Source organism: Carassius gibelio, chromosome A15 (assembly GCF_023724105.1).
Source record: "Carassius gibelio isolate Cgi1373 ecotype wild population from Czech Republic chromosome A15, carGib1.2-hapl.c, whole genome shotgun sequence".
Lineage (NCBI taxonomy): Eukaryota > Metazoa > Chordata > Actinopteri > Cypriniformes > Cyprinidae > Carassius > Carassius gibelio.
The window spans coordinates 15,977,519-15,999,612 of record NC_068385.1 but is presented as its reverse complement, the minus strand read 5'-3'; the positions used below and the strand labels follow the sequence as shown (position 1 = coordinate 15,999,612).

Here is a 22,094-nt window from a genome sequence, read left to right as displayed (position 1 = left end):
GTATGTATGTATGTATGTATGTATGTATGTATGTGTATGTATATATATATATATATATATATATATATATATATATATATATATATATATATATATATATATATATTAGGGGACTTAAAATAGACTTTTAAAAACAATTTTTATATATCATAATTTTCATGGTTTATCATTTATATATCTAAAAAAATAATAATATTAAGGTCTTTTTCAACATCTGACACCATCAGTGCACCATAGTACCACAATAGTAAGTCTTTCTTTATCAATTATAAAATGTATATATGCAAAAAATCTACCCCTGATGCCACTAAAATAAAATAAAAAGTGCATGGCGACAGAATGGGAATACACATTTAAAAGCTAATAAAACATAATATCACATAAAATAGATTATATCCATGTAACTCATCATTTAAAGCACGTACTGTGGAGACATAAATGCAGTCAGCATTTACAGTAAACATGACAACACAGAGTCTGTGTGTCAAAACCTAGTGTGCTGCCTACCTAGACAGCATGTTTGGGCCATCACAGACTATGGTTCGAATGCTCAAAGGTGCTGTCTAGTTAGGACACTCGCTAGGTTTGACAAACACAGACAAACACTGTCACGCACCACCCTTCTTCCTTCCTGTGATGGGTAGAGTCGCCTGTGTGGACAAACAATTATTCTCTCACTAGGGCCGAGATTTGTTCATTTTACGGGTCAAAAATCTGCTAAATAAACGCTTTGTTTAATAGATAGGAATAGACACGAAAGGATTATTGTTTGGGTTTAAACGCAAGTATGGGTTGCTGCCTGACTGTTGGACCAAACGAAGCGCTCGTTGTGTCAGGTATCGTCATGTGTTTTACTACAGCTTATTAAATCAGGAATTTATCATTTGTATGCAATTATTGCAGTCATTCGTTAATGAAGTGTGCATATCAGTGTTTGTTTTCGCAAGTACTATGAATTATGTGGTGAATAATATCATCTAGTCGTGCATTAGCTAGCTAACGTTACAGCTGCTACGTTAGCTCAGCTCATCATCGACTGTTTTAAACTATTTTAACGCTAGTCGTTTTTAACTTATAATATTTCCCAAACTAATGATAAATTGGAGGGTTTTCAACTGTGAAACTCAATTTTTGCTATTTATTTCTCTTCTGTATATTATTATGTTTGCTAGGCGCATCCCATTACGCTTTAACCGTGATTTAATATTCAATATCCCTTTACATTAATTCATAACTAATTATACCTTAATATGATTTATATTCTCGAAACGGCAACTTTGATGCTTAATAGTGATAATTTGTGGCTTTATTGTGCTGAATTTATGCAGATTTCTTAAAAAAAAAGAAAAAAAAAAGGCTGTTTTAAGAAATGGCAACGTAAAATACAATGTTTTTGAGCATTTACCATAGCTATATAAACAAATATTATTTTACAATTTTTTGCTATAGTGATGGTATCAGATAATAATACCATGGTATCAGGGCCACTGCTGGCCAAATTGGGTGCCCTAAGCAGGATTGTATTTTTGTGCCCCGCCTTCCTCAAATATGATGAATAAAAACTACAATAGGGGTGAAAACAGAACTTTAATCAAATATAAAAAGTAAATTAATAAATTTTATTATTTACAAATTACAATTGTAGCTCTTGACATTTACCTATGGCTATAACTTTATTATGACTCTAATTTATTTTATAGTCTCAAGCATTCAGAAGTCATGCAAAAGGAAATTGAGCAGTTTTACTATGATAAAACCATGGTTTATTTTTGTAAGGGTTGTGATATGCACGTTTTTTTTTTGTTGTTGTTGTTGTTGAAGAAATGATAAAGGCTGTGTCCTCTATAGCAAAAAGGTGGCCAAAAATGAAAGATTAAGTCAATATTTGAATTAAATGTTTGGTCAGTAGCCTAAACAAGGATTTGATCGTCCTGTAAGTGTAACAGTAGCAGTTACATGGCATTTGGCTCCTTTGCAGGCATTTGTTATAACATGTACATAAATAGTTTATTTTGTATGTGCCTACATTATGTATTTTAACAGTGTTATTATTAAATTATCATTATTGCCTCATAGGTTTTTTTTATATATAGTGCATTTTAAGTCATTTTAAAGTCTATTGATGGCTTTGGTCTGTTTTATAGCAATAACTACAACAAAATTACAATATATTAATGCTTCTTTTTAAATTATTATTTGAAGTAACAAAACAATGGTTAATTTGCAGTTACCATGGCTACAAGAATGATGCTTTGTGGTGTTATTGTTAAAACCATGGGTCATTTTCGTAAAGGAACCTGAAAAAAAAAACTTTCACAGGAATGTGCCTGAAATTGATAAACGGGCCTCGTTTTTACCTAAATGATTTATAATTTATTTTAATATATATAAAAAATGTGTAAGGTGTGCATTGTAGCTGACATCTAAATGAACACATTACAATTGTTTTATGACTGCAAGTCTTTCTCCTCAAATGCTACTGAGCTTCAAATTTGCGTTTGAGCCCATGTGAAAAAGTAGCATAATTTACAAATGATTTACAGTTTATTTTAATAAATATCAAACATTCAATTCAATTGTGCATTATAGCTGACACCTAAGATGAACAATTACAGTTGTTTTTATGACTGTAAGCCATTCTCCTCAAATGCTAGTGACATTAGAAAAGTGTATAACAATATCACATGTAACTTTAGAGACGGTCCCTAAATTTGAGACTCTCAAATGTCCAACGTCAAACTTTATGCCTTGCAATTTTGCATGGACATATTTTGGTTGCACTTTATTTTATAGTACGTGTACTTACATGTACTTATAGTGTACTTACAGTGCATTTATCTTAAAAAAGTTCATGGGCAAGGGTTAGGTTATAGTTATTGTAATTACTATAATAAGTACATACTATGTACATGAGGAACAGGACTGTAAAATAAAGTGCTACCCATATTTTTTGCCTTTAGTACTATGGTCTTGTAGTAAAAGTACTGCCTATTACCATGTGGTACCATTTTAATGCAATAGTACAGGGGTTGTAATCTTTTATTTTATGTATAAAGACCAAATTTATATTGTGAAAAAAATAAGATTATAAAATATTACTCAAATATAATTTTCTATTTATTCTATTCAAATTATTTATTCATTTAGTTCCTTAAATATTATTTTATATATAAAAAAAATATATATGCTGTTTTGCTTTCCACAGACCATCTAGCACTCACTGAAAGCCAGTACAAAAAGATAAAATTAAGACATTTCCCAAAGTAAAACCATTTAAAAGAAACTTGAATTACAATAAACTTAAAGTTCAGTTTGTTGCCAAAGTGAAATGTCTTATTTTCATTTAGTTTAACTTAAAAAAAAATTGTTTAACCAAAATAACTAATACTTAAACTGAAATAAATGTTATTTTTTAAATTAAAACTGTATAGACATATTTTGAAATAATAATAATAATAATATAAATGAAACAAAAAAACACAACAAAATAACTAAAAACTTTCAAATTAAATGTAAAAAAAAAAAAAAAAGACAAAAAGTTCTAAATCTATAATAGGATCTCAGTGATGCTAAAATAACAGTGATGGTAGTATTCAATCAGAGGACTATAGTATGAGTTTTTTGTAAGGGCATCTTTCATAGCATCTTCTAGTTCATTCAGAGTATGAATCAGCACTGGACTCGGTTCACACAGATCCTGTCCTCATCTTTAGAGATCATCACTGTAATCACAAGTGTTTTGTCTCTTCTAGGTGCCTGTTGTGGGTCAGATGCAAAGACGTATGTGGTGGGAGGCTGGGCGTGGGCATGGTGGCTTATATCAGACACACAGAGGTAATGCCAGTCAAAGAAATGAGGATCGCATTTCACTGTGCAGTGCAGTAAATGTACTCAAAGTTCACTATAACAACACAGAGACAATGTTTAGCAGTAACTGTAATGCCTGACCTTAGAAAACTCAGAGGCCCACCTGGTCAGGTTTGTCTAAAGCTTCCTGTCAGAAGCTGCTGTTGTCTTTGACACTCCTGTCCCCATTTCATGAATTCTGCGATGCTGAAAAACATTGGAAAATCAGGCTTTTCTTGTCTTAGGCATTGTTTAAAGGTTGTGGTTATCTTTTGATATTTCCCATCCCCAGAATTACACTAGAGATTATGACACTACAGCCTAAGTGTGAAGACGTGGAGACAGCGGAGGGAGTCGCTATTACCGTGACAGGAGTCGCTCAAGTAAACACTCTCTCATGGGCCACTCACAGATCATTTACTGTTGTTTTATTACAATTATTCATATATTTCCACCATTACTGCAGTCATTATTAAAGCTTAGTATCCGTACATAGTTTTTCCGGGTCTTGAAAGTATACACTATCGATCAAAAGTTTGTAATATTTGTTATTTTTCGGAAAACAAATTACCACTGTTATTGAGTAAGGATGCATTAAATTGATTAAAAGTGACAGTAAATACAATAATAACGTTACAGAAGATTTGTATTTAAAATACATGCTGTTTTTTAACTTTATATTCATAAAAAAAATGTATCACATTAGCACAAATATATTACTCAGTACAACTGTTCGTCATTGATTTAGTTGTGCGGGTTTTTGTCATTTTCATTAGTTTATATTGTTTCTAAATGAATGTCTATGTATGCTCCTGCCTTGTGTTTTTGTCAGGTCAAGGTTATGACTGACCAAGACTTGCTGGCGGTTGCCTGTGAGCAGTTTCTGGGGAAGTCTGTCATGGAAATCAAGGCTGTGGTTCTGCAAACCCTAGAAGGACATTTGCGTTCTATCTTAGGTTAATAGTTTACTAACTATTACAGTAACCTCAGTAAAACACAGTGCTGACGGGTGTGAGTGTGTGAAGCTGATGTTCTGTTGCTGTTCTCATGACAGGTACTTTGACGGTGGAGCAGATCTATCAGGACAGAGATGAGTTTGCTCGGCTGGTGAGGGAGGTGGCAGCTCCTGATGTGGGCCGGATGGGCATTGAGATCCTCAGCTTCACTATAAAAGTAAGATATGTCTGTTTCTTAATGCACAATCAATCTGATGGATGAGGTGAGTGCTGTCTCCATTGTAGACTTCAGTGACATCTTGAAACAGTATACATGGAGAATAAATATTAAATTAAGGAAACCAAATTGATTTCTTATATAATAATACTAAAGTACTATTATAGCATTTATTAATAGTTGAATTATCTTTTATTTTTATATTTTCAGTTCATTTTCATTTTCATCTTTATCTTTTTACGTTTACATTTGTTTTATTTATTTTCAGTTCATTTTAATAAAAATCAATTAATTTGAGTAAGTAAATTAAATTTAGTAAAGTGAAATTGTTAGTAAAAGTAACTGTTATGTGTTCTGTGTTTTGAGTTTTAGTCATTTTAATACTTCAACTTAAACTTGATTTCACTTCATTGCCAACTTCGAATTTTCATCTACTAATTTTCAGTATTTTCATATTTCATATTTTATTTTACTTCAGCTTTATTTTAGTTAATGAAAACTTTTTCGCATCTGATTTTAAGGCATAAGGCATAATCAATTATTATAATTAAAACTATAATAAATAAGCATTAACATGTAATAATAATAATAATAAAAAAAAAATATATATATATATATTTATTGACACATGTTTTTTCTTAACAGGATGTCTATGATAAACTGGACTACCTGAGCTCTCTTGGAAAAACTCAGACAGCGGCTGTACAAAGGGACGCGGACATCGGAGTGGCCGAGGCAGAGAGGGATGCTGGGATTAGAGTAAGAGGCTTCTGGCTTCACTGCCTTTATTACTAATGCATTATCCATTAGATGTGTGGCATTCATTAGCTTCTGTTTTCTCCCACCTCCCTGATCAGGAAGCTGAGTGCAAGAAAGAAATGATGGATGTGAAGTTCTTGGCAGACACTAGAATGGCCGACTCCAAACGAGAGCTGGAGCTGCAGAAAGCTGCTTTCAATCAGGAAGTGAACACTAAGGTTGGATTCAGTTTCATTTCAATCCAGGGTCATCATCTTTAATCACTGTCATCTTGTTAGCTGGACAGATGTGATCTTATACATTCACATTTATCAGTCTCAGATAAGAGTGATAGTAATCATGTGATATTTGTGTCTCTTGTACACAGAAAGCCGAGTCTCAGCTTGCCTATGAACTACAGGCAGCAAAAGAGCAGCAGAAGATCAGATTGGAGGAGATTGAAATCGAGGTTGTGCAGAGGAAAAAACAGATCTCCATCGAGGAGAAAGAGATTGAGAGGACAGAGAAGGAGCTGATTGCGACGGTCAAGCGTCCTGCTGAAGCAGAGGCTTACAAGATGCAGCAACTGGCTGAAGGACAAAAGTGAGTGTGACCTCTGAATACATTTTGTACATCTGTCTGTCTTTATGTCGATTTTATTTTAATACAATCTTATGATGTTTTTTTATTGTTTTGTGTATGTTTTATTGTATGTATTTAATAATAAAACAGTTCAAAGTAATAAAATAAAATTAATCATTTAATAAAAAAATAAAAAAATAGGCATAAATTAGACAAATAGACATTATAAATAATATATTAAAAAAATATATAGTAAACTAAATATATAATAAAAATTTATATATATATATAAATATATATGGTCTGCCATCTAATAGTTGACTAACCTTTAGTTGACAAGAAGAGACTTGGTCGACCAAAAATTAGTTAGTTGCTCAGTCGCAGAAAAAACTAAAAATGCACATGAAGTGGTGAGGTCACGCAGTCCATGATGGACAGAACGCTAACGGCTGGATTTTGTGATAATATAGTACATCCAAACACTCACGATTTTTAATCGTCGATGATTACAATTTTTAATAAACATTCATCGACCTCAGATGGCTTATCATCTGAAATATGTAAGTAGTAGCAACTTTACATGGCTGCTTAATCTAATGTTAACCTAGAAAATGTGCTCTATTCAAGTGTCAGATGGATAGATGGAGGCGCCGGTGCTCTCACTTGCTCTTAAAATACGTGTCATTTTAATCAAAGAGATAAGAGTGGTACATCTTTCCAATCTGTAAAGCCTCCACATTTATTTGTGTGCTCTCACTATAACGACAAAACATTGTGCTTTTGTAAAATAATGAAAGCAAACGAAACAATTCAAATCTGAAAATAATTCTCAGATTATGAAATCCGTATGAAACTTGCATGTAGGCACATGCCAACTTCATCTCTTAAGACGATAACACTAGTTTATCAATAGATTATTAATATTATTAATGCAGTTTAATCTTACTGTTTTTCCCTGACACATTCATCATCATCACTTCTGCCAGTGTGCCGTGGCCAGCTTTATGCATGCGCTTGAGTGCTTATTAGACTATGTAAGTAAAGGCTCATTAGCAGGGCCGTATTAAGACAGTGTGGTGCCCCTGGGCACTATACCTCAAATGCCCCCCCCAAGACATAATTAAGGTGATTTTTCATATCAAATGTAATTTATTAACTTGTCCAACTACTGTATTTTTCGGACTACAAGTCGCACCTAAGTTTAAGTCGCATCAGTCCAAAAATACGTCCTGACAAGGAAAAAAACATATATAAGTCACACTGGACTAAAAGTCGCATTTATTTAGAACCAAAAGAAAACAGTACAGTCTACAGCCGCGAGAGGGCGCTCTATGTCGTCAGTGTAGACTACAGGAGCACTGAGCAGCATATAGCGCCCTCTCGCGGATGTAGACGGTAATGTTTTAACTTTAACTTCAATGGTAAACAGGGAGAGCAAGCGAGAGTGCAGTCAATCGCTTCTGTGTCATTGTCGTCCTGAGTTCATTCTTCACTCGTTTTAAAAAAAACTTTAGATCCCTGGAACATTTTGAATTGTAGCTAAACGTCTAGCGTCCTTTGTCTTTCTTTAACTTTCTTTTTGCAAAACCACTCCATTGACGTCTGTCCATTTTGATTCATTTTCTGTAGCCGTTAAAAAAAAGACATTTGCGCATACTTGTTGTGGACCAACTCAACTCTGACAGGGACGGAAGGGGGGGGACTGATAGTGGTCATGTAATCTTTATTTATTTATAATTTATTATTATTATTGTTGTTGTTAAGTTAGTGTTCATAAACAAGTTATGTATGGTCTTTTAAGAATTTCAAGTTAATAATAAAACAATTTACGAAAAATATTTTTAAAGCTTGTGTCATGTGGTGCCCCCCTAGTTGTTGTGAATGGTTGGTGCCCCTGGGCACTGGCCCAAGTGCCCTTATGGATAATCCGGCTCTGCTCATTAGCATGACTTAAATGGTTTATTAATAAACCTGCAATTAGTCGACTAATGCTTAAAATGAACGACTTCTAGTCAACCAGAAAAATCTAGTCGAGGGCAGCCCTAAATTATCTACTATATAAAAATACAGTTTACGAAAGAAAAGGAAGCCTATATTATAAAAAAAAAAACACTGTATTAAGGTGTTGTCACATTTACCGTTGCTCTGAGAGATCTCATGTGTGAATCCATGCAATTGACTTTTCCGCATGAGGCTGATTTTGCTCGTGATTAAGTTGGTCATGTAATTTTCGCCGTGTTGACCAACAGAAGCCTGCGTGGTTTGGAAGTGACTTCATTGTGAGCTGTGCTTGATAAATCCTTACATTATTGACATTAGACAATGGATCATTTTGAAAACTTATTATATAAATAGCGACTCTATTCAATTATATCTCCTCTGTATCTCTCGCCATCACATTAGTGCCATTTTGAAAAATATGAGCTGACCGCAAGCAGCGTACACTCTTCTGTGTGTATTCATTTTGGGCTGGAGTATCCCTTTAATCATGTATTAATTATGTATTTGAGAAACTGATCTTTGACACACACCAAGATGAATTGTGCTATATTGGTGACACTGAACAGGTTGAAGAAAGTGCTGATCGCTCAGGCCGAGTCAGAGAAGATCAGGAAGATCGGAGAGGCAGAGGCCATCTCTATCTCATCTGTGGGGAAGGCCGAGGCCGAGAGTATGAGGCTGAAGGCAGAGGCCTACCAGCAGTACGGAGAGGCCGCCAAGACTGCGCTCGTCCTAGAAGCACTGCCCAAGGTGAATTCACTTTTCTCCTATGTTGTTTCGGTGATTGAGGTCGCCACTGGAATTGCACATGGTCACTAGGAGTACTGTAGGATGAGCCTGGTTTTCGTATTTTGATTTTCTAATGTCCATCACCTACAGATTGCTGGAAAGGTAGCGGCTCCTCTGGCCAGGACCAATGAGATTGTTATTCTGAGTGGGGATGGAAGCCGTGTGACCGGAGAGGTGAACCGCCTCCTCGCCGAGCTGCCCGTGTCTATTAATGCACTCACGGGTGTGGACCTGTCCAAGGTGAGACGACTGGGCGTGAAGTTAATCAAGAAACAAAACCATGAAGTTAATCAGGCCTTCAAGATAAAATAATGAATAATGAATCAATATTTGAATATTGATTTATTAATAATTGATGGATAATCTATTATTTCCTGTATCCTGAGTGGATGAATAACCCACAAAAAGATAACATGTTCATAAATTATTTTAAATGATGGACACCAATTGTAAATGTAAAATTTGGCTTCTCATGCCCAGGTTAGTAGAGATGGTAAATGTCACTTATTTGAACTACATAAATAATAAAACAAAACGCTTAACACTAAAATCACTTATTTTAAATCAGTTGAATTTAGGCATCACAACGTTATAATGTACAGTATGAAAATGTATAATAATTTTAAGATTATACTATTAGAATAACATTGTTATTAAATTATTAGTGTTTTTTAAGACTTTAAGTGAATGTTAGATGATAACAATATAATATAAATGTACAAATAAAGGAAATCAGTGTGCATAATTGAATATCTAAGGTAATCTTGTTTTCAACCTTTGGCTATAAGGGTCTGCTAAATGAATTATTAAATATCCATTATCAGCTGAATTATATTTAAAGGGGTCACGAACGGAGACATCTAAATCCCCTTGACCTTTTGACATATAAGAGGTCATTGCACTATAAAAAACATTCTGCAAGCTTCAGAACTCAAAACTCTCTCAATAGTCTTCTATTGAAGCCAATCTGCCAGAATGGTAGCTTGTGGAATGTGTCACTTTATGATGTAATAGTGTGGCTAAACCCCGCCTCCGCAGATGAAGATCAACGCCTGCTTCTACATCACTGCCTGTTTAGCCCCGCCCACCATTTTGAGCATTAAAAAACGAGAGAGGCAAATGCAGGTCTACCCTGAAATCAAACGATAAAGATTTGTGCCAAGTTGTAGAAAAACACAGTCTTTGCATCACCTTCCTTTTGATCCCAACTTTAGGAAAGAGTGGATGAGCTATTTTTAAGATCGCGTCAGTAAGAACTCGTTCTTTGTACACTTCATTTCACCGCAGATTCGTTTACAAGCAAGGCATAATTTGAAGCAGGATTTTCAGAAAGACTGAAATTAAGAGACCATGCTGTGTGGCTTTATTGGCTCTGACAGTAATGTCTCGCAACATGTATTTTGATGTAAAAAATCTTGATAACATTATAAGTGGACCTCAGAGCAGTACAAAATAAAAAAAGCTGTTCATGCTTTAATAGCAATCAATACTGATCAAATTTTGAAATAAATATATTAATAAACCCAAATAAAAAATCTCTACGATATATATTTTGCAAATCAGGCTAAAAAATGCAGTTCCATTCCTACAGCCGCTATATAGCATATTTTTATATGACATGCCATATTTAATAATTATCTTCTTGATGTGTGTCTACTTTTACAGATGCCTCTGTTGCAGAAGATGACGGGTGCTCAAGCATGAAGTCAATCAGTTGCGTCTCCTTCATGATGTGTCGTATGCACTCACAGAAACTGCCTTTAGAAGATTTTAATTAAAAAAACAAAACAAAAACAAGTAGATTTTGATACCTCTGGTGCCTTAATGTTTCATAGGACCAGAATTTCTGCATGCACTGCTGCTCCCACGTTCTGCAGTCCACTTCAATTTTTAAATCATCGTGCATCGCATACATCAGAGACCATCAGGACAACCACTAATGATTGTTGTTTTGTTTTGTTATATAGTTTTGTAGTGTCGTCATACAAAACTCAGCCTATCACACTTTATTCTTAACTATTTTATACACTTTATTTTCATCTCTACACTACTCGGACACTTTAACACTCAATGGTGAGTCAGCTTTAGATTACAATCAAATCTGTTTATCTATCCAAAGTCAAGCGTCACTTACGTTAAGTCATATTTCTTACTAAAACAAGGCGACTTTACCTTTCAGATCCTACCATGATTTCTAACATCCAGGAAGTCTGCCACTGATGTAGAGTTGTGAGTAGCAGTCAGTATACTAAGCTCTTGGGCAAAACCATAGCCTTACGGGTAAAAATCAGTGTCATCTTCGGTAGAATCATACCAAGTGCTCCTCTTCTGTTTAAATGTTGCTGACACATAAACAAACATGGCTTTCAGACACCGATCCATCTTCTGAATGACCGTGCAAGTCGCCTGAGCTCAACAATCGTTCAGATCACTTTTTTTGCCGGTAGATTTTGATTGTAAGTGTGCTTTTTTTGTTTATGTTATTGGAGATATATCATTGGCTGTTAGCGAACTCATGTCTGGATATCCAACCAATCCGATGCTTTTGATATAGTTTCATGACAACAGAGTTGAGCCATTTTTAAAACAGTTTTGTATAGTTGTATTTGACATCTATTCCTAACAAAATCTTTCTACACATTAACACATGAGATGAATTTAAAAATCACCCTTTATGGACATTAACATTCTGCTCTGTAGTGGTTAATCTAGATTGTGTATTCTTTTGTCACTGTGAAAGTTATATTACCTCGTTTTCCTCATTCGGTTCATAGCAAGTAGAGTTTGACATGTTTGTACATTTATTCTGCTGGGTTCAGTAGTGCTGTGAAGGGGCAAAGTCACTTTCCCTTTTTTATTTGTCATGCTAATGAAACCACCAAAGCCAAGAGATCGCACTCATCTTTGTGATGTAAAGATTTCATTAATAGTTTTTACTGATTTATTGTTTATTTCATTCAAGTATGAGTAAAATGCCCCTGACACTTCTGTTTGCTCATAGACTGTTTATATTCAATCAAAAAGTAATTTTAGTATTTTGTTTTATTATTATTTATTTATTTTTTAACTCTATAATTTTTATGTTTGATTAATTCAGAACTATTAAAGCCATGTCATGACAAGTTTAGAGCATCATAGACTAGTTATGTGCTTTTGTATGCAATGTACTATACTGTGTATTGGACAAACATTATAGGAACTCTAGAATTGTATGGCAGGATAAAGCTCAGATGCGCTTTTCTTTAGTGGGACAAAAGATACACAAATTAACCCCAAATATGCCATTGACGATGTGGGGATTATTTGGTAGTTTTATACATACTCTTTACACAGAATTATCTGAGCATGTTTATGGTGCATGTATTTCCAAATGTAATAAATGTAATGTGATCCTGTTTCTCTCGATGTTCTTTCATTCCATTAAAGTGCTCATATAAACTGTGTCCACTTTTTGTAAGTAATGTCTCCTTTAACGAAATATGAATTACTGAAGTCACGGATCAATTAGCGTGCAGAGGGTGTTTGTTACGAAACACTGACACCGTGTGGTTAAGATGTGCAGTGCAGGATAAAGACTAATCGAGCAAACGCCTCCGTGAAATCACTACTGGTGTTTTATATAAATACTCTTTCTCAGCTGTGTTTCAGAGCACGAAAGAAAAGGGATTAAACAGAAGGTGAATCTGGCTTCTAAACATGATCAATAACACAGTGAGCGCTCGTGCACACAGACAGTGGTTTTCTGTGTAAACACGCTAGATAGACCTCTGTCAGAGCATGACACGGCACTGTAAAAAGGCCAGGCTCACGTTTTAGGAAGTTTAAACCTTATAACCCTTGTGCTGTGCTGAAATTAGTTAAAATTGTACTAATTACCTAATTTGGTGTTCCCAGTCAAAGATGATCACTCATTATGCTATATGATTACCAAATCTTGGAATCAATCTTTTTGTCAACTTGCTTTCTTTCAGTTGACAAAATGTTTTTTATTTATTTTTGAAACTGTTTGATCATAGGCTTCAATTTGAGTTAATGAAGTTGTTCCCTAGGGGTTAGAAAGTTTGACTCCTAACCCTATGGTTGTGGGTTCGAGTCTTGGGCTGGCAGTACCATGACTTAGGTGCCCTTGAGCAAGGCATTGAACTGCAGCATGCTCTGGGTGTATGTGTTCATGCTGTGTGTGCACTTTGGATGGGTTAAATGAAGAGCACAAATTCTGAGTATGGGTCACCATACTTGGCTGTATGTCATGTTACTTTCACTTTAATGCGCCTCAGTTTTTTTGAGTAAAAAAAAAGCATTATTAGTCGATCATTTTGGAAAAGTTTATTCAAACTAAGGTGGATAAGCTTAGATCGATCAGTCGAGAAAGAAATACAAAACCTGTGCTAATTGAAAGAAAATGCAACGAGAAACTTTGAATTTATTTTTTTGTAGACTGAGAACACCAGAAGTGTAACAAGGTGGGGAAAATATAGTACAAAATAGTACAAAAATGATCAAACAAAACTGCTAAATTGTTATTGCTGTACCTTGTGTGAGTAAAGTCCAATGCAAGAACATAAACTAGAATTTTTGGGTCAAAGTGACCAGAACACAACATTCCAAAACCTTGTATAGAAGATAATTGTGACTTTTTACCTCACGATTCTGAGTTTATATCTCAGTTCAGACTTTGTTTAGATACAAACACAGAACTGCGAGATGTAAACGAAACATTCTGAGAGTCTTGCAAAGTGCATATTTCGACATTTAGCCTGTCTGATCCAGCCACACACACATACTTGTTGCACTGTATAAGGCTTTTATTTCAATATAAAGCAATATTTAAAATAACGTATACCCTCGTATGTCCCCATTCATCACCATTACAATTGAATGCATTAAAATACCAGGTTTAAAATGTGTTTAAAAATTTGCAGTTAATCTTAATGCGCACATCACTAAGGCTTCAAAGTGATGAACTTGATCAAACGTTAGCTGTAAAGCTGTTGTACACAAACTTCTAGCCATCTGTTATCTGATTGATATGGGGTTTTAACAAGTAAAAGTATAGTATAATTTTGCTGTGAAATCTACAATCTTTTTCAGGCTTCCAGTTTGTGTGAAATAATCTGGAATCTCCAGAGAAACACATTATATTTAACACTTCTTAAAGCACATGGGGCCATTGTCCAGCATCAGGTGTCTAAGCCTCATAATAACATCATAACAAGCGGAAAACACATTTAACTGCTTTTCCATCATAACTGGAATATTAAGAGTTTCTCAACAATCCACATTTTTCTGCTGGGTGACTATAGTCTTTACTCTTTAATGTCATAGTGAAGACATTCAATGCACAAGAAATAGTCTGCATAATTAAGCCTAAATGCTTAGATGTCAGCTTTTTCTTCTAATCCTCTCAATATTTAATCTGCCAGCGAGTGTGGAGGACTCTGCATCCCACCAGGAGCCTGTTCCACCACATTAATCCAGAACTGAACACACATCCTCCAGGCAAGGCATTAAAATAACTTTGCATGCAGCACTTGAGAGAGGAGGAGAACTTCTTTGTCTTCTCTGGCTGTGTAAGTGTCTGAGTCTTGACTCCTGGAGAAGGTGAGTGAGAAGTCCTGAGGATAAAGCCTCACTGTGCTCTCGGTCTCCTAACAGCATCAAGTGTAACCGCAATCATATACTCTCATGCCAACATCTGAGGGTAATGAAAATATCTTAATAATCATTACTTTATTTCTATGTTTTAATTATTAATAACATTTGTTAGTTATTTACAAGACAATTGTATATATTTAAACAGATTGTGTATCATTCATATTATTTAATTTTAATATTTCTTACAATTTTAACTATTACAAACAATTAACATTCAATTTTAAGATGTGCTTTTTTCAATATTACTTGAATTATTACATTTGCTTTATGATTACTTTTAATCATATTTAATGACGAGCATGTTATATATTATTTAATTCTTTATTAATTATATTTGTTATTTTTTTATTGGTATTTCTGGTTTATTTTTTAATTCATTTTTCACATTGAAGACAAATATTTCCAAAATGAAACAATTTATTGACATAATATTACAATAGTAAAACATTTAATTTAATTTAATTTATTCATTAAAATGATATTAATATAAATTATTATAATAAATAAATTTAGTTACTTCATGTATTTATTTAAAATTGACATTAAATGCTCAATCATATTTAACAATCAGTACAAGTCAAGTCAAGTCACCTTTATATATATAGCGCTTTAAACAAAATACATTGCGTCAAAGCAACTGAACAACATTCATTAGGAAAACAGTGTTTGTCATCATCCAGCTCAGTTCAGTTTAAATAGTGTCTGTGCAATCATTTGCAATCAAGTCAACGATATCGCTGTAGATGAAGTGACCCCAACTAAGCAAGCCAGAGGCGACAGCGGCAAGGAACCGAAACTCCATCAGTGACAGAATGAAGAAAAAAACCTTGGGAGAAACCAGGCTCAGTCGGGGGGCCAGTTCTCCTCTGCTGCAGCCTGGAATTTAACTACTGGTTTCGTCAAGTCAAAGTCAGATTGTGCAGAAGAATCATCTGTTTCCTGTGGTCTTGTCCTGGTGCTCCTCTGAGACAAGGTCTTTACAGGGGATCTGTATCTGGGGCTCTAGTTGTCCTGGTCTCCGCTATCTTTCAGGGCAGTAGAGGTCCTTTCTATGTGCTGATCCACCATCTGGTTTGGATACGTACTGGATCCGGGTGACTGCAGTGACCCTCTGATCTGGATACAGACTGGATCTGGTGGCTACAGTGACCTCGGAAGTAGAGAGAAACAGACAAATATTAGCGTAGATGCCGTTCTTCTAATGATGTGGCAAGTACATTGTGTGTTATGGGAAGTGTTCCCGGTTCCAGTTTACCTAATTAATGCAGCCTAAAAATCCTTTAACGGATTTGGATATTAGAAGCGTATTAGTGTGTTATATGTGTAAGCCAGGTTAAAGAGATTGGTCTTTAATCTAGATTTTAACTGAAAGAGTGTGTCTACCTCCCGAACAATGTTTAGGTAGGTTATTCCAGAGTTTAGTTGCTAAATAGGAAAAGGACCTGTCGCCCGCAGTTGATTTTGATATTCTAGGTATTATCAAATTGCCTGAGTTTTGAGAACGTAGCGGACGTAGAGGAGTATAATGTAACAAGAGCTCGTTCAAATACTGAGGTGCTAAACCATTCAGGGCTTCATACAGTAAGTAATTAGCAAGATTTTAAAATCCATACGATGTTTGATAGGGAGCCAGTGCAGTGTTGACAGGACCGGACTAATATGGTCTTACTTCCTGGTTCTAGTAAGAACTCTTGCTGCTGCATTTTGGTGCAGAACAACACCCAATAAGGCATTACAGTAATCTAACCTTGAGGTCATTAACATTTCTGCATTTGACATTGAGAGCATAGGCCGAAATTTCAATATATTTTGGAGATAGGAAAATGCAGTTAGTGTCGAACACAGCACTTAGATCCAATAGCACTAATAGAGAGGTACAACCATGATCAGATGATAAGAGCAGGTCATTTGTAACTCTAAGTGTAATGTCAGTACTATGATACGGTCTAAATCCTGACTGGAAATCCTCACAGATACCATTTATCTCTAAGAAGGGATATAATTGTGAGCATACTACCTTTTCTAGTTTCTTGGACAAGTGTTTATTATATATAGGGTTTATTTTTGCATTCAGGGAGCCTGAGCTTCTTAGTACATCAGTCAGTCAGACAGTAAATACATAACATTTCAAAAAAATAAATAATTTATTGGACTAATATTAAAATGGTAAACATTAAAATATAAAAAAATGTTATCAATAGAAATATAAACATAAATTTAATTAATTTATTTCATATTAATCTTACATAAAACACTTAATCATATTTAACACTGAGCATTTTTATTAATTATATTGTTTCTTTTTGTATTCCTTTTCCTTTCCACAGCGGGGAGACCAAGGTTAGTTGTCACTTCACTCTCACACTTTTTATTTTGCAGGGAAGGTTTACATTGCCTACCTTAATGTTTTCACAATGGAACCACTTTTTTTAAAACAGTAAAAAATATGAAACACAAAACTATTCAAAAAAAAAAAAAATGAATGAATGAATATATTAAGTTAATACATTTTAACATTTAAAACATAATTCTTTAAATATAAATTTGTTTTACTCATTACCAATATATAAAAAAAGGAAAACCCATAAAAGTAAGAAACATCTTTGTAATAAATGCTTGTTGTGGCGAGTGGGGTGGGGCCGAGAGGCGTGGGAACGAGGAGTGAGGTCAGGTGTAGTGATTGGAGATGAGCTACACCTGCGCCCCACCGCCGGTCTTGAGTCCCACGTAGGAGATGGAAGGATATAAAACTGGAGTGACGACCGTGAAGGACGAGAGAGGACCAGGCCTGGGACATTATTTTATGTTTGCTTTTTATTTGTGCGCGTCAGTCGCCGTGAGGGGCTGACGCGCTGTTTTGTTTATTTTGGATATTAAAATGATTTTGACTGTGCGCCGGTTCCGGCCTCCTTCTTCCCGATGAGTACAAAGTTTGGATTGTTACACTTGTATAATCATGTTATTCCTCATCATTGTAAGTTTCAGCCACACAGGACTTGAGTGGAGAGCTGATGTGTGTAACTGCAGTGCTGTTGCTCATCTTCATGCTAGTCCTAGGGGTTTTAACATTAACTTGGTGACTAAGAGACTTAGCCAATGGTTTTATTGAATTTAAGTCTGAAGATCCCTTCTAAAAAGGCAAATTAAGAGCTTAACCACTTAGCTGCATCATGCTTTAGGTGGGAAAGAGAAGTGATGAAATGATTGATCTGTCAGAGAAGTAGATGAGTCACAGAGTGCTGGGATTAGGATGCAGTGACAGCAAAACATGATAATAAACCGCCTGACAGTCAGCTGCTGTGAGTGGAGAACTACTGTCATCTTACAGATGCTGAGAAACCTGACAGCTGCATTAAAGTCTGAAGCAGAATTAATGCTGTGACCGCCTCAGAACGAGGAGAGGAGGTGTGCTGGAGCTCTGAAGAAAACTACATGGAGTCTGATCTAGTCCCACTGGCTCAAATACTTTACTTTAATTCAACTGTTTTGAGTGTTTTTGTCAGTGTTATTGATTTTGTAAAAAACATATACGTGTAGGTTTTATTAATGTTTATTACATACATTTCATACATTTGAGAAATGTTGAAGGTTTTTTTAAATGTATTTAATTTTATTTCAGTTATTTACATTTTAGTGTTATTGATTAACCCTTTCCAGCTACAATATATAATGATACAAATCATAATAATTAATCCTAATACAGCCCATTTCCACCACAGAATAATAAAAGGTAAATGCTACTTTTTACAAATCAGACTTTTTTTCACAATTCTGAGTTTATATCTCACAGTTTTTCAGAACTGTGAAGGACAAAAAGTCAGAATTGTGAGATATAAATTTCTAAATGTGTGAAGATGCCAGTATTGTGAAATAAAAGTTAGAATTGAAAAACGTGTACAAAATGTGAATTCAGAGAAACACTGCCAGAAGTGCGATATGTAGGCCTAAACTATATGCTAAAAAAATAAATAAGAATATTCCAAATTGTATGATAAAATTCGAAGTGGTGGGAAAAAAGCCTCCTTTTATAGCAAAAATGCAACTTTCACCTTAAAGACCAACTGAAATCAAAATTGACCCTATTTACTTTGTTTGCCTAAATTGATCGTTTTGTAGTGAACAATTCATCTATGCAAGTCAATACACACAAAAAAACTTTTTGGCTTTTGTAATCTTTAATCAAAATCTGAAAATACCCCTCCCCTCTGCATTGGAGGACCTTCCCTGATGACGTAGGTTTGACAGTTTGGGTGTCTGCTTCACATCTGTAACCACACCCTCCAACTGACAGTAAACAGGCTTGCCATAGCCTGTGTGTTTGCGAGACAGCACGTGAAAGGAGAGATGGTGAGGAGGTGCATTTTTCCCATTCCCTAAAATTCCCTCTTTACGGTCCAGATGGCTCAAATTTTTACATTTCGGGGAAATGCTTAAAAAATTGGACAGAACACGAAATGGGGTTTGTGAGATGTCATTAAAGAGTAACTAAACCCTAAACCAACTTTTTTTAGTTAATGATCTGTAAGAATGGGGTTTCATTAGTGCTGGTCATTGATTCAAGTAACTTTTTTGACATTTGAGTATAAAGTGTTTTAATTCTACAATATATGTTGTAAAAATGTCTGAGTGCTGCCCTCTTCAGGTTAAACGGTGGCCACTGCAGTTGATTTTTCCTATTGGTTGTTTGCGGTGGTACGTAATGTAAGCGGTGGCAGGTGACGTAAGCAGTTTCCAGCTCACCTTGCTCTTGGCAGTATAAAACCATCTTGTTGTCAAAATCACTGTAGCGAGTCAGTTGGAATTGCGAGTATTGATAACGATCAGGATAGAGTATTTTAGCATCTAGTTATTTAGATTATTTTGTGTAGCCTATGTAGTTAATTAGCATAGTTGTTAGTGTAACGTTAGAATTGTTAGAAGCATAGTTAGTAGCAAAGTATTGCATCGTTTAGGATAGCTTCAAGTTAGCATAGATTTATCTGTATTTACAGTGGTCAGGATGGTACGTAAGTGTAGTGTTGCTGGTTGCAACAGCACTGCTGGACTGCATAGTTTTCCAGCAGACTTGAAAATTAGGCGACAGTGGTTGCATGCACTTGGCCTGGAAGACCGTGAGTTCCCGTCTAGAGCTGGAGTGTGCAAACTGCATTTTACGCGGGATTGCTTCTCCAACACAATGGAGGTGGAAATGGGCTTCTCCACACAGCTCACGCTGAAAAGCGACACAGTGCCTTACTCAGAGACTGGCCCCATTCTGTCTTGCGCGGCAGCATCGCTAGCATCGTAGGATGCTGATTGCGATGTGGAAGTTAAGACCGCAGTTTGAGCCAGCGGCTCGAGGTGATATGTCTTCTTCTTCTTCTGTTGAGTTTTATGGCAGTTTACAAACAAAGTGTATTACCGCCATCTGCTGGACTGAGGTGCAGTTCATTTTGGGTTTTTAAAGAAACTGAATAAAGGAAAAAAAAAAAAATTCTAAATCCTACATGCTAACTGTGTATCTTTGATGAATGCTACTATAGAGCTATTTATGCTTCCTGACCTGGGCTCTGCCAATAATGTTTCCAAGGAGAATACTTTCAACACTACACCTACGTACCATCCTGACCACTGTAAATAAATCTACGCTAGCTTGAAGCTATCCTAACTGATGCAATACTATGCTACTAACTAACTATGCTTCTAACAATACTAACGTTACACTAACAACTATGCTAATTTACTACATAGGCTACACAAAATAATCTAAATAACTTTATAAATGCTATGCTAAATAGATGCTAAAATAGGGTTTAGTTACTCTTTAATGTATGGTTTTGTGAATTTTTTGCGACTTTAGAGCCTACTAGAGTTAAATGATTGTAATGCACTGTCGTGAATATATCACTGCACAGTAGATCGCTGTACACGTGCATTTGTTGCTGCCATAAAGCAACCCATCGCCAAATGTATATAATAACAGAAGAGACTTTGGTGTGGGGAAACATGGAAAAGAAACACTAGCCTTATTAGAAGTCAATGTACCATCAGAGTGATTTTTAAACTGCTATTTCAAGGTAAAATAACCGCACATAGGCTACATTACTTGAGGCTGAAAGCTGGAGCTACCTACAAACACTGAAACTCGGTCAAAACACATCAACTGAATAATAATAATAATAATAAAAAAAAAACATACTTTTTGACGATCACATTAGGTTCACAGAGCACTATAATAGACTATTGTATTACCTTAAATATTATGGCAAGCAAACTGATTTTGTTGTCAATTTAAGAAGTGAACTCTATGTTGAAGGAGATGCATGCTTGGAATACTGAATTAGACGCCCAGATTTTGAAGCTGTTCCCTGGCAGCATATTATTGTACATATTTAGGCTGTTGTGACTGACAAGCTGGCAGAGTCAGACTGAAACAAACTTTAGACACAAACATAGTCTCTAGGACATAAGTGTGAATGTGTGAGGCTGTGAAAGAAGTGCACTGAAATACTTACTTCTGCAACACAGTTAAATATAGCCTATTACTTAATAAAAAATGTTATATTAAATATTATATAAAGGAATAGCACATTAAAAATTGAATAAATTAAAACATTAATAATTCAAATTAAATGATTCATTTTTGTAGAAATCCAATTTCAGGACATTTTTGTTGTTGTTGTTGTTTTGTATGACATGACATTGAACAGAAATAAGAATGATTAATGGAACTCTTTTTCCAGACCCTTTTGTTCCTATACAATCTTATCTTTTCTCTGCCAAACCATCTGCTGTTTTGCTTTCATCACGTACCACTGTGAACTTCATCACCTACTTTGAGAAGAAAGTAGCAGCTATCAGCATCTCATTTTCACAAACCATTGCCCAATTTTACCACCAACTTGCTGCTGACCTCATTTGAGACAGTCCCAGATTAGGAAAAAACTCACTATTTACAAATGAACACCTGCCTCTCAATCCCATTCCCTTCCCTCTCCTTTAAGAGCTCTATTTTCATGGAGCTATTGCGTCATTCAGATCCACAGCTGAGCACATGACTGTTAAACCCCACAAATAGTCCACCAGGTTGCTTCAACAGCAAAACACTACAGCGATGAGAATAACGCGTTTCACACAGAATGTGTTTTTGCGCTAATCATGCTGCTTTTAAATACGCTTTTAGACTTTAGACGTGCATCTTTTATCACTTCAGTGTATTGTGTTTTTTCAGTGTAATGTGCATAACAATTGAGCGTCACATTTTAAGACACTGTAAAGTTAAACGGCGTTTAAAAACACTTAAAATGTCTCTTGAGGCATTTTTTTCCATT

The 22,094-nt window shown here is 35.2% G+C and overlaps 1 protein-coding gene across 1 annotated transcript; it reads left to right on the top strand.

The window, feature by feature from the left end:
* The first annotated feature begins 594 nt into the window (after positions 1-594).
* On the top strand, positions 595-12,572 carry LOC128029337 (flotillin-2). Its single transcript, XM_052617084.1, has 11 exons — positions 595-836; positions 3,753-3,834; positions 4,139-4,229; positions 4,679-4,802; positions 4,901-5,019; positions 5,665-5,778; positions 5,877-5,996; positions 6,146-6,360; positions 8,907-9,090; positions 9,220-9,369; positions 10,795-12,572. Exons 1-11 carry the CDS (start codon positions 788-790, stop codon positions 10,831-10,833), a joined length of 1,287 nt encoding a protein of 428 aa, XP_052473044.1. The 5' UTR covers positions 595-787; the 3' UTR covers positions 10,834-12,572.
* Positions 12,573-22,094: the final 9,522 nt, after the last annotated feature.

Excerpts from the sequence above, each read along its gene's own strand:
- LOC128029337 (XM_052617084.1), top strand. The coding sequence starts at position 788 with ATGGGTTGCTGCCTGACTGTTGGACCAAACGAAGCGCTCGTTGTGTCA. Across the intron at positions 3,835-4,138 it reads CTTATATCAGACACACAGAG|AATTACACTAGAGATTATGA; the intron begins GTAATGCCAGTC and ends TCCCATCCCCAG. Across the intron at positions 5,020-5,664 it reads TCCTCAGCTTCACTATAAAA|GATGTCTATGATAAACTGGA; the intron begins GTAAGATATGTC and ends TTTTCTTAACAG.